General features: G+C 36.2%; 1 protein-coding gene across 1 annotated transcript in view; it reads right to left on the bottom strand.

Annotated features, from left to right (window-relative positions):
* LOC140161283 (acid ceramidase-like) overlaps positions 1–18,442 on the bottom strand; it is a 45,306-nt gene that overhangs the window by 17,428 nt on the left and 9,436 nt on the right. Inside the window, exons 3-10 of the mRNA XM_072184755.1 lie at positions 18,059–18,148; positions 16,963–17,041; positions 15,958–16,032; positions 15,179–15,224; positions 13,823–13,967; positions 12,392–12,528; positions 11,402–11,533; positions 10,507–10,630 (exon numbers count right to left, since the gene is read on the bottom strand). Of these exons, the coding sequence (XP_072040856.1) occupies positions 10,507–10,630; positions 11,402–11,533; positions 12,392–12,528; positions 13,823–13,967; positions 15,179–15,224; positions 15,958–16,032; positions 16,963–17,041; positions 18,059–18,148 (828 nt within the window). The remainder of the gene's footprint in view (positions 1–10,506; positions 10,631–11,401; positions 11,534–12,391; positions 12,529–13,822; positions 13,968–15,178; positions 15,225–15,957; positions 16,033–16,962; positions 17,042–18,058; positions 18,149–18,442) is intronic.

Below are 18,442 nucleotides of genomic sequence, written 5' to 3'. Positions count from 1 at the left end.
TGCCGAAAATGCATGTTTTTGGCTCTTTTTCAAGATATTAGTGAAATAGTGAACTTTTTCTTTTATCTCCAGTTAGGACTAACTAAAGGATTAGGATTTAGCTATGTTTCATTTGCCAAAACAGGATAATATTTCTTTAATCGCAAAAAAATTAGTTCTGTATTTTTCTGGAATGGGGCGTAGACACTGTTTCTTTCGCGAAATTGAGTTTTTTGAAATGTATTTACTTTGTTATGTTTTTCATAAATACAAGAAAAAATAATCCAGATTTGTTAACTCTAACTGTTCTATTTTATGGATTTTATTTCACTATTCCACTTGTTTCCGCAATTTAGAAGGAAAGGAAATCTTTGTTGTAGGCCTACCATCCCCAGACAAACAAGAAAATGGTACCATCGGGGTACACGCGAGGAACAACACATCGCGTTTTGTAGTCGCGCAATTTGTTAACGCATGCGGATACGCTACGCGATACGCATAACGATTATCTGCATACGCGCGCATCTTATGGAAGCACCACGGAAGCACTGATTTCAAAAAACCTTGCGGTCAAAGGGCCCGCTTTTAGCTACTGTGATTTTTTTTCAAGTTCTCTCCCCGATTTTAACATCAAGATATGAAAAGATTTCGCCCAAACTTCTCAAGGGGCTGTGGATTTACTCGATGTTCACGTAATGTAAGGAAGAAAGACGAGAAATGCCGATTCTCCTGTGATCTTTGATCAAAGTGCAAAATGTGACGACTTTAAACTTCAACTGCCTTTATTTCAATGTTCATTTTCTCGGTAAAATGACGATTTAGGTACACGATAACTCAATGAATACAGCATTTATTAAGCAATTGTGCTCATCATAAAACGCATGATCGACTTAAGAAACGTTTTTCTCATTTTCTTATATTTTAGTCTATTTCCAATTTTAGGCATCATTTTGTGCAAATAGGCGTTTGTGAATTTTAAAAAGTACATTTTGATGCTTTATAGGCCTATGGTCAATATCTCAAAAAATAAGGCTAATATCAAAAACTAAAAAATTTTGGAAAGAGTGTTTTTTTTGTTATGATGTACAGAACAAAAATTGTCAAAATTCATTTTGTAGGTAAAAATCAAACAAATAAAAAACAGACAAACAAACATGGAAAATACAATAATATACCAAATTATCTTTTTTTAAGTCTTATAATTTCCTCTTTTTTTGTATTATTTCATTAGGTTTAAAAATGCTATCACCAGTAGATAGGCCTAACGAACAACCTTTCTCAATTTTTTTGTATTTTACTTGCGGAAAAACTAACAAGCAAACAAATAAATAAATAAAAAAAAAAAAAACATCAAAACAAACTTTCCTGATAGACGTTTTCTAAATTTGTGAAATATTTTCTGGCCGTAAATAGACTTTGAGCGGGTTTTTTTTGTGCAGATGATGCTTGGTTCCGCAAAATCACACCGTAAATTCTACCTTGAGTAGATAACAAACAAACAAGAAATTGTTGGTTCATACAATTCCAAATGGTATCATCAGTAGATAACAAAATATTGTCAACCTTTCTTACTTAGGCCTACTTTCTTTGTAATTTATCAACAAAAAAAAAATCTTTAGTAGATAGCGGAATAAACAAACAAACAAAAAAAAACTCTCAAAAACAACCTTTCCTAACAGATGTTTTCTAACTGTGTGAAATATTTTCTGTTGCTTTATTAGGCCCGCAATGTTATCTTCAGAAGATAGCCGTTTGCGCGAGCGCCTTCCGAGAAAATGCTGCAGATCGTAAATGATGCAGGCCGTAAGTGGGCTCGCGCGTGTTCACAGATGCATGTCGCAACGGGTGATTTGCAAATCGCACTGTAAATGGTATCTTGAGTAGATAAAAAACAAAAAACAGACAAACAAACATGAAATATACAAAAACATATCAAATTATCTTTCTGACTCGTCTCATGCTAAGTCTTATAATTTCCTCTTTTTTTGTATTATTTCATTAGGTTTTATAATGCTATCACCAGTAGATAGGCCTGACAAAATATATTCAACCTTTCTCAATTTCTTTGTATTTTACTTGAGTAGATAGCGGAAAAACTAACAAGCAGACAAATAATAATAAACAAACAAAAAACATCAAACAAACTTTCCTAACAGACGCTTTTCTAAATTTGTGAAATATTTTCATGCGTTGTTTTATTAAGCCCGTAAAGCCGCTTTGCAGTGCCGACAAAATGATGCAGGCCGTAAGTAGGATTTGAGCGCGTTTTTTTGACAGCATTTGCATGATTCGTGATGTCGCAAAGGGCCTATAATGATTTGCAAATCACACCGTAAATTCTATATTTTTTTTAAAAATTAGTTCATACAGTTTTAAATGGTATATAACAAAATATTGTCAACCTTTCTTACTTTCTTAGGCCTATTTTATTATAAAAAAACCCGCTATCTTGAGTAGATAGTGGAAAAACAAACAAACAAAACACATCAAAAACAAACTTTCCTAACAAGAGATGTTTTTCAAATGCGTGAAATGTTTTCTGTTGCTTTAGGCCCGCAATGCTATCTTCAGGAGATAGCCTTTTGCGCGCGCGCCTTCCGAGCTAGAAAATGATGCAGATCGTAAATAATGCATTTCTCGTATGCGTGATTTTGCGTCACCGATCAATCAACTTGGCTTATCCGCGATTGCGATAAAATTACGCTACCGGTACGCCAAGAATGAACTTTATGTGGCGCCTGCGCCATGCGCAGTGGTGGGCTGCGTAATACGTGATTCAGTTCTTCAAGCCATAAAAAAGTAAACAAAATTTTTAAAAAAATTTTGAAAATTTCAAAACTCATTTAATTTAATCTTCGCCAATACTTGTCAACCTCCCGGTTGATTTACGCCAATATGTACACCATTTCCGTGGTATTGTGTACAAAACCGTTTTATCTTTCATTGTGATTTTTAAGATTGTGTTATTCAAATTGCAAACAAAAATTAAGTTTAATAATGGCGCTTTCTTCTTACTTTTGACTGAAACACACACTAATTTTTCATCTGAATAATCTTAAATCTACTTTTTTTTTATGACGTGCACATTTACTGGTTTGGTATGATAATTTGTCATTAGAGCTCTTTCACATACAACAGCATTTGAGGGAGCTCACGACTGAACACAAATGCATAAATGGAGCCGAAAACACCGTGAACCAGGACAGGAAATCATCTAACAATACATTGTTGTTCCAAAATAATTTAGGCCTAATTCTTGCAAATGAGAGAGCCCAAACTACCAATGCACCAGTAGGCCTACTATCAAAACAACACGGAGCCGAAACACCGGGAACCACCACAGGAAACCATCCAAACATGCATCCAATGTTCCAAAATAATTTAAATCTTGCAAAGTAACAAAAACATATGAAAGCACAAATCAACCAATGCACAATTACTATCAAAACAACACGGAACCGAAAACATCGGGAACCACCATAGGAAACCATCCAAAAATGCATTTTGTTTTTGTTCCATTATAATTTAAATCTTGAAAAATAACAAAAACACATCAAAGTACAAACCTGCAAATTCATAATTATTATCAAAACGACCTGGAGCCTAACCCCGAACCACCACAGGAAACCATCCAAAATTGCATTTTTGTTCCAAAATAAATTAGAATAATAAAATTAAAAACACATGAAAAAGAAATTCAATCATCAGAAATAGCTCATTTTTATACAAAATCATTGTTTTGATTTATTCAAATTACAAAAACCAATGAAAACAAAGATCATGCAATGTTTTGTATGTTCAAAACAATATGGAGCCTAAAACACTGGGAACCACCGCTGAAACCATCTAAAATCTCATTTTGTTCAAAAATAATACAAATCTATAAATCACCAAAAATGATAATGCCAACCCCTGCCAGATTGACACTTGCCAACCTGGTACAATTGGCAGATGCCAATGATTTCTGACACTCTGGATATTGATGGCAAATGCCAATTTGGCCCGTGACTGCAAATGCCTGGTTGTGCGTACTTTGCACATTCTTCTTGGCGAACCTGGCAAATGCCACATTGGCATCAGTTGGCAAGTGCCAACCTGGCACTATGTGGCATATTTTCCCTGTGTACTTGGATGGGTGACTCCATCAGGCCCTGTGTGCAAGATTATGGTCACATCTTCAGGGGCGTCGCTAGAGGGGGTGGGTATGGGGTGTGTGACACCCTCCGATACACAATTTTTGTCGGCAAAAATTGACTGTTGTCGTCAAAACCATGTGATTGGTGGCAAAAGTAGTGAAAGCTATGTGATTGTCGGCAAATTGCAAGAGTCATATAAAAGATTATTGTGTTACAAAATTATGCTGTTGTTACGTAATAGGCCTATTGTTAATGTTATATGGCTACTAATTTAAAAGAATTGTCGAAAAATATTTTGACCATTACACCCCCCCCACACACACACACACACACCCTTTTTAGATTCTTGAGCGCCGTCCTGGCTAAAAAATTTGGTCTACAATTCACAAAATATTTGCATCGGCAAAACATGCTGTACACCCCCCGAATCATATTGCTCTAGCGACGCCCCTGCACATCTTTTATAGTGGGGATTTCAACTCGAACTGGCTGGCAATGTTTTGACTTGTATGGTACTATATCTCTCTTCATTTAATGAATGGAGTTATACATTTCTATTTTTACCAGATCAGACTGGGGTGATTTTGCCAGACATGGGAGACTCGGAGATTTGAATGTCAACACAATATTGTGAATGAATCAGCTCCTGCATTTCAACAAAATCCAACAAGGTTATTGTATCAGTGCTGTGAATGTTTGCTGATTTAGCAACCACTGAGGTTGCTAAATTTGTAATCCTATTTAAAATAATCATTTTTCAATTATCAATATAAAATCATTATAGTGTTTCTTTTACCATTCATTTTGTGTTACAACTGACTCATTGTATTGTTTATGATGAAAACAAATTTAATTTGAATTTGATTTGAAATCATATTGATTTCTCTTTGTAACTTCATGGCAATTTGAATGTATGATACACTATTTGCACCGGCATGTCCAGGATCTTTTCCTGCGGGGGGCTCAGCCCCTCTTTCTGAATTATGCGGGGGCTTAATAGCAGTCAAGTTAGCTCAATCGATAAGGCGTTCGAATATGGTGTGAGAGGTTACAGGTTCGAACCCTAGTGGTGGTAAAGTACGCTCTCGTGTAAATTGAGTTAACTTGAAATTCCCCTGGACAAGGAACTTACTGCTAATTGTCTTGTTGTAACCCGTACGAAACTCGGGGAGCTGGTCCTGGTTGCGATGGTTATTTGTGGAAAGTCAAGGGTGTGCGCTCTTGAAGCAGCAAAGTCCCTGTGTTGTTGTTAAATGGTTTATGGAATGATGTGGGCCGTAGTGATCAGCGACAACCTGTAAAGTGTGCTGAGGCTTGTGGATCAACGCCTAGGTGTTGTGCCTGTGCGTAGCGCACTATAAATCACTGCGCTTTTTTTTTAATGGCTAAAATCGCCAAAAAACGGCTGATTTTACATGATTTTTAACAAAGTGCGGGGGGCTTCAGCACCCAAAGCCCCCCCCCCAAATTGGTCCTCATCGCTGTCACACAAGAGCTGCATATGGCGGGTGATGGCTGATCACCCCAAATATAACAAGAATTCACACTGTATTTCTTTATCTTGGGAAGAAAAGCACAATTTATCTCCAAATGCAAAAATTTCATGGAAAAGAGGTTTCTGATTCACCACTTTATCCACGCTTGTTAGCTTAAATAATGACTCTAGTATTCCCGGGCTAGTATCAAACAGTATAGACACAGGGGTTAGAGTACTTTTTAGCTAGCAAAAATATGCATTGACTGATTCTGTTGACGAGGTTGTTGCTTGTAAAATGGCATTCAGTCTTGTTTTTACTTGCTCACCAACCTATCATTATACTAAAGGTTGACAGTTATAGGGAAAAATCTCAGAAAAGTGAGTCAGAATAAATTGGCTCCATATTGATCAATCAGTTTTTTAAACTGATAAAAATTGGGTAAGTTATAAATTACTCTAATCTATACCTGTGCCACAGCCTGGTACACAGATCTACAATATGACCATACATGACTTGCATGTTGTTCACACACTCGTGAATGTGACTACAAATATCTATGATGTAATGTCTATAGCTAGCTAGGCAGCAGTTATTCATATTTGACTTTACAAATCAAAATTTGTATTTTTAAGCCAATTTGTAGCATATAGTTATCAGATCCTACCTCTATCATTTCCCTTTCTTTCTATCAGTTTCCACTTTTTCCACAACCTTTTTAAATAAATTAAGGGAATGCATAATAATTCTGTGATACACAGTAAGTAATTTTGAGTCGGTACTCTTTGGATATAATCTGTTTAGTGATTCACTCACTTGTGGTTCTTTTCCGTAAGTTGCAGAAAACATCTGTCACACAGGCAAAACTTCCCTTGGAATCTGGAATTAATTTCCAATCGCTATTACATAATCCCCAATTACTACCATTTCATTTCCTACAACACAATTGTGTTTCCTGATTTAAGTCAGGATTATCACACATAATATGTCATAATATTATGAAGTCATTTTGAAACTTTGCAGCTGGTTCTGAAGTTGCATGAGGCCACATTACTGTAAACAGCAAACTGGTACTATTAGTTCATAGTATTACATCAAGTTACTTAGTGCAGAGCTCAACTTTCCATTCAACCCTTGCTTGCATACTTGAACATTGGACAATATTACATAATTAATTTTCCACTTCCCATTTGTGATGCTGACAGTTTGAAGCCCTACCCACACAATAAATGACACAGCATGCAAAGAGTGAATTCTCTAAATCATTGAAATTCACAAAATTGAACATTTTTCTATTGAATTATTTAAAAATAATTATTAGGCATCAAAATGCCCTTGAATGAATGAATGAAAAGTTTAACCAATTTCTCACAACTTACTGTTTAGCTGTTCTACAGGAAGGCCAACCTTTGAAGTAGGACTGGTTGGTCAGGTGTGTTGTTTTTTACTTATGACCCAAAAAATATTTGTAAAAGATATATGAAATATTTTTCATTCACTTTGCAAATTTGCTTGTATTTTCAGTCAAAATCAATCCATTTAAAATTGATTTAACAAGCAAACGAACCTGTAGAACAGGTTTGGTTTTCCATCACCTTTTGCAACTGTGTAAATATGTAACAGCCATAAAATAAATTAGGACTGACACAAAGCACTGTCATTAGAAGATCCAATCACACAGTTGTCACACATGCTCAAAACACTACATGATAGCTGTAAACAATATTGTATCCCATACAACCTAATTACAGATATGACAGTTGCGATCATTTTAAATATTTCTGTTTTGGCTATGATTTTGAATATTTTGAAAGAAAGAATCTGATACACATACTGCACACACCTAATGCTATCCCAAACACTAACTTCAGGCGGCTCAGGGGCATATCCACACATGAGCAAATGTTGCCCGCCTCTACCAATGCTGCCCGCCTCTACCATCAAATTCTGGATCCGCCCATGAACCTTAATTATGTCACTTACTGCCCCTGAACCTCAATACTGCCCCTTAACCAAGCCCTAACCCTAACCTAATACAAAACCATGCCAAAACATTAACCTTAACCCTAAACAACATGTATCAAGTGATTTGACAATAACAAGAAAAATATATTGGGCAGCTGTCCAAACATTTTATGGTCATGCTACACAATACAATACAATACAATACAATACAATACAATGCAAGATATAATTAAAAGGAATTAATATATAAAATAGTAATTTGCTTAAAGTGGAAGGACATATATTGTGTGTCACTCTTGTAAGCTGTCACAATATTAAAAGGATATTTGATATCTATTGACTTGCTTTTATAATATTTTTGAAGTCAATTTTTGTTTTGTTTGTAGCATGTCTCTAGCTCAGATCCTGATGAATGTACCTTATCCTTAATAACACTGACTGACAAAAAAAGACAAGCATTTATGTGATTTAATCATATGTAACTTTTGAGTGATAGTATCCCTCTGAAATTTTGTAGGATCATCGATGGAAAACTATTCTTCACAGACCACCAAAACTCTTGGTGGACTACCTAATGTTAGAAACAAGGTAGTTCAAGGGACTATACCGAGTCCTTCATTGATTACTAACTGCACATGTTCTGTGTTATGCTCGTTTGTGATGACTGAAAAACTAGTAGAACTCCCGTAAAAATATTTGTGCGTGCCGGTTTCCACCCACACCGTTGTTACAGGATCTCGCTCTGGGACATGATCTAAAATAGTTGATGAAAAACAAATGCGGTCAAAAGGTTATTTTTGGACACAACTGCACAGTCACAGACCTTCAGATTCTGATGGTTAGTCTTGACACTTTTTGAACACATAATTTTCTCAGTCCTCAACCCAGAATGAGGGCAGTGGTCTATCAAGGGACTAGCTGATTTTCCCCCCATAGTTGACAATCAACATGTGACACTTCTGATTTGTGTGTGTGGGTGTGGAGACAAATAAAAAGTATCTCTGAGTGTGACTACTATGAAGCTGACATCTCTGTGTTTAGTCTGACCTGAATTCTTGTAAGGTAACAGGTCAAGGCAAAAAAGGGTTGACAAGCAGGTTATAGATGAGGCACAACAGGTTACCAGTGTCACCACTTGGTTGAGTTGGTCAGAAATATATCACTCTCAGCAAAGTTACTCTCATTCTCAATGGCACAGTTCATTTAACTTCATTTGACAATCATAACACAAAATTTGACCTCAAGTGGTCAAGTATGAGTGTTTGTACTCAACACTGTTTAAGGTCACTCTCATGAATGTACATATATATGAGGGTTAATGGACTGTGTCTTGATAGATGAGTATGTTTGCAATCCAAGTGTCTGGACGGTGCTAGGTCACGATAGACTGTGAAAAGAAACAGGTTTGGTACTAAAATGACCTAAAAGGTGGGCAATGAACAGACAAACTCCTGTATCTCACAACTTTTATCATCCATCAGTACATGTTAGATAGATATTCATCTAGTTTCCTGTGTAATATCTAAACCTGTGCATGTAAAGTCTCACTATTGAAATGAACAGCTGAACTCTTCCTTTTGTGGAGTACCTCATAATCCATATGAACTCCTGTCATTAGATACATACTCATCTAGTTACCAGTGCAATATCTAAAATTGAGCATCACAAGATAAACAAACACTTCCTTTTATGGAGTATCTCACACTTTGTTAATCCATACAAACACTTATTATTAGATACATACTCATCTAATTACCTGTGCAATATCTAAACCAAACCATCACACCAAGATAAACAGACAAACTCTTCCTTTTATGGAATATTTCCCACTTTGTTAATCCATATGAACTCTTATTATTAGATACATACTCATCTAAACTGGCCTCAAAAAGAAACTTTTTCACAAGGTCATATCTTAAAATCCTCTCCATAAAAATGAACAAAAATGGCACACATGATTACTTTAATACTCTACTCTAAACACTGGTCAGTAACCAAAGAGTTGTCTAACTGACACAACAGCAAAATGCACTGACATGGAACAGCTTCCTGGACCACATTCACAGCGCAGCAGATTTCTTTGGCTGGGTTCCAATTATTCGCCTGTGAATGTGATCCCGGAAGCTGTTCCTTTCACTGTTGTGTCAGTTGGACAACTGCTTGGTTACTGACATGTGTTTAGAGTAGAGGATTGTAGTAATCCTGTGTGTAATTTTTGTTCATGAACAGGCGAATAATTGGAACCCAGTCAAAGAAATCTGTTGCGCTGTGAATGTGGTCAAGGAAGGTGTTGCATGTCAGTGCATTTTGCTGTTGTGTCAGACCACCAGAATCACTTACAATGGAACAGACCAATGTCAGTCCCACCTTTACTATTAGTGAGTTTCTAATTTACCATGAGTACACCGGTCGACCAATCATCCAACTACGTAGAAACTGCCCATAACATAATTTTGGTGGGTAATGCTACACTAAATTAAATCTTTTCAGTTTAGGGTTAAACATGTTGCATTTATGGCATGATTTGACAAGCCTACTGGTATAAAGCATTTTCATAGGGAATAATCAGGTTACCAGCATAAGGCATGTTGGTACAAATGTGTGGGCTGCTTTGATGCTTTGGACATGTTCTTGAAGGCTTTTCTTGAAGGCTTTTAGGTTTAGTTACTGGATGAGAGACTGTGGTAAAGAGTTCAACTCTTTCATTGATCTGTAATCTTTAACATTTTGTCTGTAACCAAGTACTGATGTACTGGTCAATGATTATGGTAAATGTTTGTGTGTCTGATCCGAAATTCACAGGAAAAAATATGCCATTGTTATGACACACAATTCACCATAGCAGGTACCTTTTTTATATGCCAGAAAAATAGCTCAAACCCACATTAAATATCTAACAGAGTATAAGAACTCTATGATGCCAATAAACCTATAATCATATTAGTACTTACATCATAGCCTAATTTATTCATACATTTGGTGCCTGGTGTTCGCCTATCATCAAAGAATGGTGGTGATGTCCATGGGTCATAGTTGGTCTCTAGCAAAAACCATGTGCCATTCTTGGGGTTCAGACTGCAATACATAACAACAACAAATGGAAGATTTAGTCATATGGAAGACTGCAAGGGTTGGAAATGGAAAAAAGTATCAAAGTTACAATAATGCCTGTTTTTTTTTGTATTTATATGGATATTTAGCTTAATTTATCCTTCTATCATTCCTTCCCCAAATAACAAGTTTTTGTTGTACATAATCTTTACCTGCCATCTATTTTGATGTGCTGGGCTAAGCCAATTAGATCAATACCTTTTGGTTTTAGAAAATGTTCCAATTCTCAAGCGAATGCACTTATTATGTGAACAGCACTGAACAATTACTGCCATCTATCTGAAGGCTTTATTGTGCTAATTCATTTACTAATCACAATGATCAAAATGACAATAATTTATAACATTAGAAACAAGTGCAAATGTTAGTCAAATCCACTTGAACATGTTTTAATTACATAAGTACATAGCTGCCACCAGAATCACTTACAATGGAAGAGACCAATGTCAGTCCCACCTTTACTATTAGCGAGTTTCTAATTTACCATGAGTACACCGGTCGACCAATCATCCAACTACGTAGAAACTGCCCATAACATAATTTTGGTGGGTAATGGTACACTAAAATTAAATCTTCTCCATAGAGCATTTTCACACGTTGTATATATGGCATGATTTGACATGTCTATGGTAAGCATTCTCAGTAGGAACAACCAAGTTACCAGTATAAGGCATATTGGTATTGGTATGAGAAACCCAGCAGTTTGCCGTAGTGTCAGTAAATGAGTGCACTTACCTTCTGACTTCTGCACATGATTCTCTATCTCTTGTAATAATGGCTCCTTGACCTGACTTGCTTCCACCCAAGATGAAATAGGCTGGAGCTAGCAGCTTACTCTTAACAATGTAATCTTTAGCAGCATCATAGCTAGGAAAGAAATAAAACAACATATCAGTATGGCATATTGACCTGGGTGTCCATAAGATAGCTTGGGCTGGTAACATGTTTTATGCAATTTATTTAGTTTACATTATACATGTATAATTCTGATGAAAGGACACACATTTTAACCTGAATTGCTTCCTCTTTTTGATGTATTCTTTAGCTGCATCATAGCTATAACATAAATGACAACAAATTTATCATAATTTTGACCCAGGTCAACAAATTTTGGTCGAGGATGGCATCGTGCTCTTCACTATGTATGGTGGTAGTGAAAAAAGTGCATATTTAATATTCTATAGTATGAGGGTATTTACATCTAAAAGTATGTGTGAAATACCTGAAGTCTGACATGGGTTATCTCCATTAAAGATAACCACAGTACCATAGTACCTTCCCCAAGAATTTAGGTGAAAAACTTAAATATCAATCTCAAATAGTTTCAATTTCGAGCGGCAGCATAAATAAAGAGAAAACACATCAATACAATACAGATGTGTCATAACTTTTTACTGCCATGGATTGTGAAAGGTTAAATTTTGAATGAGTATAATCATATGCCATATTGGTTTGTCATGCTGGGGACCAAATAGTCAGGATAATCTGGACTGGATGTACATTATTTTGCCCCTCATTATAGTCTGTCTCATCTCAAGTTGAGAGTAACACCATGTTGAAGTGGCAGATTGGGCGACTTGTCTGTACACTGGTAACGTAACCGCATAAACACATTGATTTGTCACTGCAAAATCCAACATGGCGTTACTCTCAACTTGAGACCAGACACACTACTATAGTGACATCCAAACATAGCCGAGTCCACCCTCTTTGGATATAACATACCTTTGTGCATCTAACAGTACATCTCTAATAGCAAAGCCAACCCAATGTCCAGTATGATCCCCTAGGATCCACTGTAGTAGTCCCAAGTAGCCTCCATTTATATTGAAACGCTCATTCATTGTCAGTGTGATTACACCCTGAAATGGGAATCAACAGCAATTTTGTGTCAGTAGTTCATACAGCTTAATACCTCTGTGCCTCAATTAAATTGTTTTCCAATCATCCCTCAAATTAACCCACGGCATAATGCTGTGGGTGCCCATCCCCACTGCCGTAATGCCCTCAAAATATGTCCTTTACCGATGGCAGTCACTTGCCGTGCCCTCTAATGAAGTTGCTGTCGGTGCCCCAGCCCGGCCCCTTCATTATAAAATCATCTATCAGACTGTTTGTGTGTGTTTTCTTTGCTTTTGAGAAATTGCCTTGGTGCCCTTCTCAAATTTTCAACAGTTGCCATGATGCCCTCTTGAAATATTACAAACTGCTGTGCTGCCTTGCCTTTTCAGTGAAAATACAAGGCAATTATCAACTTGCCTTAATTCGAGGGCTGTTTCCAATTCAATTCAATTCAATTTTATTCATCAATCATCATAAAAGAAATAATAAAGATACACATTAGAAGTAAAGCAATATTACAATGAAATCAATTAATTAATATATATTGATACAATTAATTATATTATGCTTGTTATCTGAGGAAGAGAAATTGCAATTTGTGCTAGAAACATTCATTATCTATTCTTTTCATTTAGTTTCATACACAGGTGTAATTGTACCAAAATCACTACTGGGCTTACACCAAAGTGTACCTCAATTCTAGGATGTGTTGAAAAATAGGGGAGGACTCATGTGTTTATGGTACTTAAATACCAAATATTTTCATTTGTTGGTCAATAAAAGTTCTTTGTCAAGACCAAAGGAAAAAGGTTTTTCTGCTGACAGTTTCGTTAGAAACCTTCTGGCTTTCTCAAAGCGATTGATATTGTTATTAATCCATCTGCTTGGAATGTTATTGTTTTACCGGAAATACTCCTGTCTCCAACGTTGGTCATGAGCAGAGGATCAAAGATGTGGCTTAGAAAGAATGTCCCCTCGTCTCTGTTCATGGTGTTGTCTCCTCTCTTACGAATTCATACTGATTCCTTGACCCATCTTGCCCTGCGGTTTTCTCCAAGCAGATGGATCAATAACAACATCAAACAACTGTCAGCAGAAAAACATAAGTTTTTCCTTTGGTCTTGGCAAAGAACTTTTATTAGCTGTTTAATCAATCAACAGACCTGATGAACCTCTTCAGTCATATTCAGCTTTTGCATTATAGATTATGAGATACCAATGCACCATTTATTCCTGATATTAGCAAAGGAGAATACCATGGGGAAACACAACAAACACCTGCAGATCTGGAACTCTCAATATCTTTAAACTCACAGGTTTAACTCCAGTAATAACACCAGTATAGCCAGTAAAGTGTACTGCCTTAGCGACGGTTTGGTTCTTCATCTGGTAGTCAACATTGATGATGAGTGGTCGTAGACGCTCTGTCAACTCCCATTGGTTTGTCTTGGTGTCCCACCTGTAAGAAAACAAATCTGATAGATTTAAATCATATGGACCTGGTAGGAAAACATTCCAAATATGTGATCAAAACTCTTAACAGGTATGGAAGAGGGTATGCAATTATAGAACACCACCTTATAGGCTAAAGCATTGAATGTTCTCATCCCTACAGTTTTTGTCAGAGAAGAACAGCACTTGTTTACATTTTGAGAGCGTGCAGAGCGTAAACACGGAAGCGGGGTTCTGATTGGCTGAATCAATCATCTGATAATCATAGCAACAGACCGATCATCTGATTGGCCGATTGTGTGTCAAAACATTAGTCGGCACAGATCGGCGCCCTTGAAGGGAACACAAAGCTCTGCGTATGTCGCTCATTAACAGGGCCCTCACGTCAATCTAAGCAAGGGACTGCTGTTCTTCTCTGAAACCCAGTGTAGTGTACAAAAATCTCATGTCATGCGATGAGAGTGATTCTTTCAAACAACATAATGTAACACTCTCAAAGTTATATTCCAATCAATTAATTGTCATCCAAGATTCAGAATTTGTGTTGAAAGCTCTATGTATAATAGGAGATTCCTTCATTTAATAGGATGGGTGACAAGAGATCAAATCAAATATTCCTGATGTATGAACATTAATACATGCATCTAATATTAAAGGGTTCATCAGTGGCGTAGCCAGTGGGGAGCCAGGTGCCCCCCCCGCTCATGACGGCCGTCAGTTCTTATACCAAGGCAAGCCCATGATTGACTTGAACCGACGCAGATTGTATACTCTTGGCCAATTGCAAAGCGTCTTACACCACTTGCAGGTTGTGTAAGAATTGCATCACACAGTGCGAGAATCAATCTTGACTCTTGTAAAGAAATTTAGCAAGAATGATTTGATTCTTGTATATTATCTGCTGTAAAAATGTACAAACATCAAGTTGAATTCAAATCAAATCTTCTATGAATATGAGACTCTTTACAAGAATCTCATTGCAGATCTCACTAAAATTCTAGCTAGGGAAGAAGACTACACTTTGTTTAACCTTGAATTTGGTAATGACAAAGATGCGTATTTCACTTGTCGCAAAATAGAATCAAGTGCGCTAATCTAATCCGTCAGAGTGTGTGCACACACACATCAATAGGCTTGTGGTGCATTAAGTGTAATGACACTGACATCACTATCAAACTTGAGGTGAAACGAAGTGTAGACCTTGTGAATTTAACTTACCCCAAGAACAGTCCAAAGTCAAGATTTCTTGCATGGTAAAGCTTGCCTATAATCAAAATACAATTGCAACAACTTAACTTGGTAGAAAGCAAATGAAACTATTTATCTAAGTATTTATTTTTTCCCCCATTAACCATTTTACATTCCTCACTATTTGTGATCACATAAATGTTGGGAAAAAATTCATGTGCACTCACCCAGTAAGAACCTGTGGCTTCAGATTTATAGACTGAAGCATTAATGACTAAACCACAAGTACTAAGTGGACATTGAAGTGTTGGATTAAATTTACAATCCTTAAAAAGCTATAATAATCTTGGCAATTTGGTTGGCTTATCCTTCTATCAGAGCCATGTTACATCCCACAACAAATACACACATACTATGCATGACGACTATGTTCAAGAGTACACATGTCGCCTAGTACAGATCCCACAGGGAAGCGCAATATTTTGCATTTGCGTGCCTGAATGACGACTTGGTGGATTCGCCAATTTCATGCACAGGAGTGAATTTGATAAAAATGGGAATCATGTAATTCTTCAAATAGCCACTGGCTCTCACTTATTTCAATGCCTGCACCCGATGTTACAAAACTTGATTTTCCAATTTCATTCAAAAAATAATATATTTTCCTTTTATACTTTCTTCAGGATACATCGGATAGTTGACTATCACCACCAGTTCTATAACTAAAGTCAACTTAATAAATTACTGCAACCCTACTAGATACAGTAGGGTTATTTAACATTGTCTTATCCAAATACAATTCAACCAACCTGACTTGTCTTCTGCTACAATGGAAGTACAAAAAGTGAAGATCTCGTAAAAGATATTATACAGCACTACCTCTCCTGAAGAAGAAAAATATAAAAAAACACAATGTTTATCATCAAGTTCAGAATGCTTATAGCTATTTGTTGAAAATTCTTGCTACCAATTTACAAATGAATGTTCATTTGGGGAACAAAACGGCAACTTTGTAGAAAAATAAATCAGTTAAGTTAATCCAGATTGACCACAAATACATATTTGATGAATATTTTTACTATTAATCTGTTAATGGAAGTTTTATCAGGGAAAGAGAAGCTACAATTTTGCTCATAAGTAAAATAAGTTTATTTCCTTTAATCTTTACTTAAGTATTTCTTTACTTACTCAAATGCTTAAGCATTTTTATGAGAGTGCGAAGGTAAATTTAATAAAATGTTTCATTTTTGTTTGTTTGTGTTTCTAGTATGATCAACAATGACAGCTCAACTTATGTGTTCATTTAGTTTTTTTTAATCTTGCAATATGCTGACTGATTGCTGACTGGTGTGTTTACTAATCTGTGATCTCTGTCATTGTGTTATCAGTGACATATCACAGTAACAAATCCAGATGCAAACAATGGCAGTATTTATAGATGGACTTTGATCTAAACATCTTGTCACTTGCCAGATTTTTATACAAACTTGAAAATTATACTAAAAACATTTTTGGGAATGCAAATATTTCTTGAAAGTCAGATCACTTGCAACTGATGGACTAGTGGTTAGAGTACTTGCATGGTGCATTAGGTCCCGCATTTCATGATGGTAATGACATGCTGGAATATTGGCTCGGAAAAACAAAGGTCTAAATTTTATTGACAACATTTTGTAGATTGCATTCAGATTTCCAATCTCCCCATGGTTCATTTAGAATTGGATAAATGAACCATGAAAGTATTCCATCCTTCAGAAGGAATGTGTTTAATTCTCACAGGTGAGAGGCACCTGGCATACCCCATATGTACCTACCCAATGGGATGCCTGTTGCCTTGGCAATGCCTTTGATTTCTCCTTGGTATGGATCTGGTAGAGTGTCTGCTATAGGTGCCTGAAATATGAATAAAAGATCACATAAAAGTTTCAATGTGTAAAAAGTTATGTTATTTGGTTTAGATTCTTACTAAATGTAACAAATTTCACATACAGTTCCCTCATGTTACCAGCCATTCTTACAATATAATGGTAGTGCTTTTAAGAATAGAGTTTAAGTCCTATGCAATTTTTTTAACAGTCGAAGCACAATGTTTATGTACTTTGTGATATTCAAAAACAGAAACATACTATACATACACAATGAATAGTTTTATTTGCCTCTTTTACAATCATGGCAAAATATGTACAAAAAAACTTACTAAAGTAAAAATTGGATCACAATACGATACTGAAAATTAGAAAAATTTAAACATATGGAAAAATAAACAACAACAAAAAAACACTGAATTTTACGGCCAACGCGTAGTGCTAAGCGTTAATTGGAGTTCACATAGTAATGCGTGTGGGTGTCCGAGATAGACTTTCTTTATTTGTATTTACGAGTGCATATTTAATGAATAATTTCTGATATTCCTAGCTTTCAAAGGTTCTATGATCACACAGGTAATGACAATGAATAAAAAATAATGAAGAAATAATAAAATCAACTTCAAAATCAACATGAAGCCAAATTGATAACCATTGATGACTGGAAACCAAGTTTGACTATTCGATTAAATAACATTAAAAACCATCTACAAATATTTTCTTGCTATTCACCCTTTGCACGGATCCGCCATCTTGCTGCCAAAAGGAGGTCCTCCTGCAAACGCATAATGTGGAAAAAGTGCATCTCCGTTTCTCGCTCTTTTCTAGCAATGCGCCAGAAGGCTTTGCAAAGCGTGCTCAGCGATTAAAGCACACGCTCAACAGGCGTGATGCACACGCATAACATGCACTTTGAGGGTAGAATCTTGTTTTGAGATGACCGTGCGATCGGCGAATAGACTTTCTTCCTCACCCCCATGTCCCACTCCATAATCAAGTTCAAATTGCAATCAATATAAGCACCTGCTACAGAGCAATCACTTACCATGATCTCATTGATCCAGTCAACAACACCCGTCTCATTCTTGACAAAATTTCCTACTAGATCAATGATATCTTGAATCATTGCTTTCATCTGAAAATATAAAATGGACATTTATCAGTGTAAGAAGCCCCAATATGATATAGCTCCCACATGTCATATATTTTGATGTGTACAATTTATCAAATGACTACAGGGCAGCAATAATTGTAGACACGGCATTCTGACACTAACTGCTTGATTTGTCTACATTACAACTATATTATGATGACAAAATAATTGAGACAAACACACACTTCTACAGGTTGTCGCTGACCACTACGGCCCCACATCATTCCATAAACCATTAAACAACAAATCAGGGACTTTGCTGCTTCAAGAGCGCAC

The sequence above is a fragment of the Amphiura filiformis genome, chromosome 9 (genome assembly GCF_039555335.1).
Source record: "Amphiura filiformis chromosome 9, Afil_fr2py, whole genome shotgun sequence".
NCBI classification, from domain to species: domain Eukaryota; kingdom Metazoa; phylum Echinodermata; class Ophiuroidea; order Amphilepidida; family Amphiuridae; genus Amphiura; species Amphiura filiformis.
The sequence above is the reverse complement of the archived record's forward strand: the minus strand, read 5'-3'. Positions and strand labels throughout refer to the sequence as shown.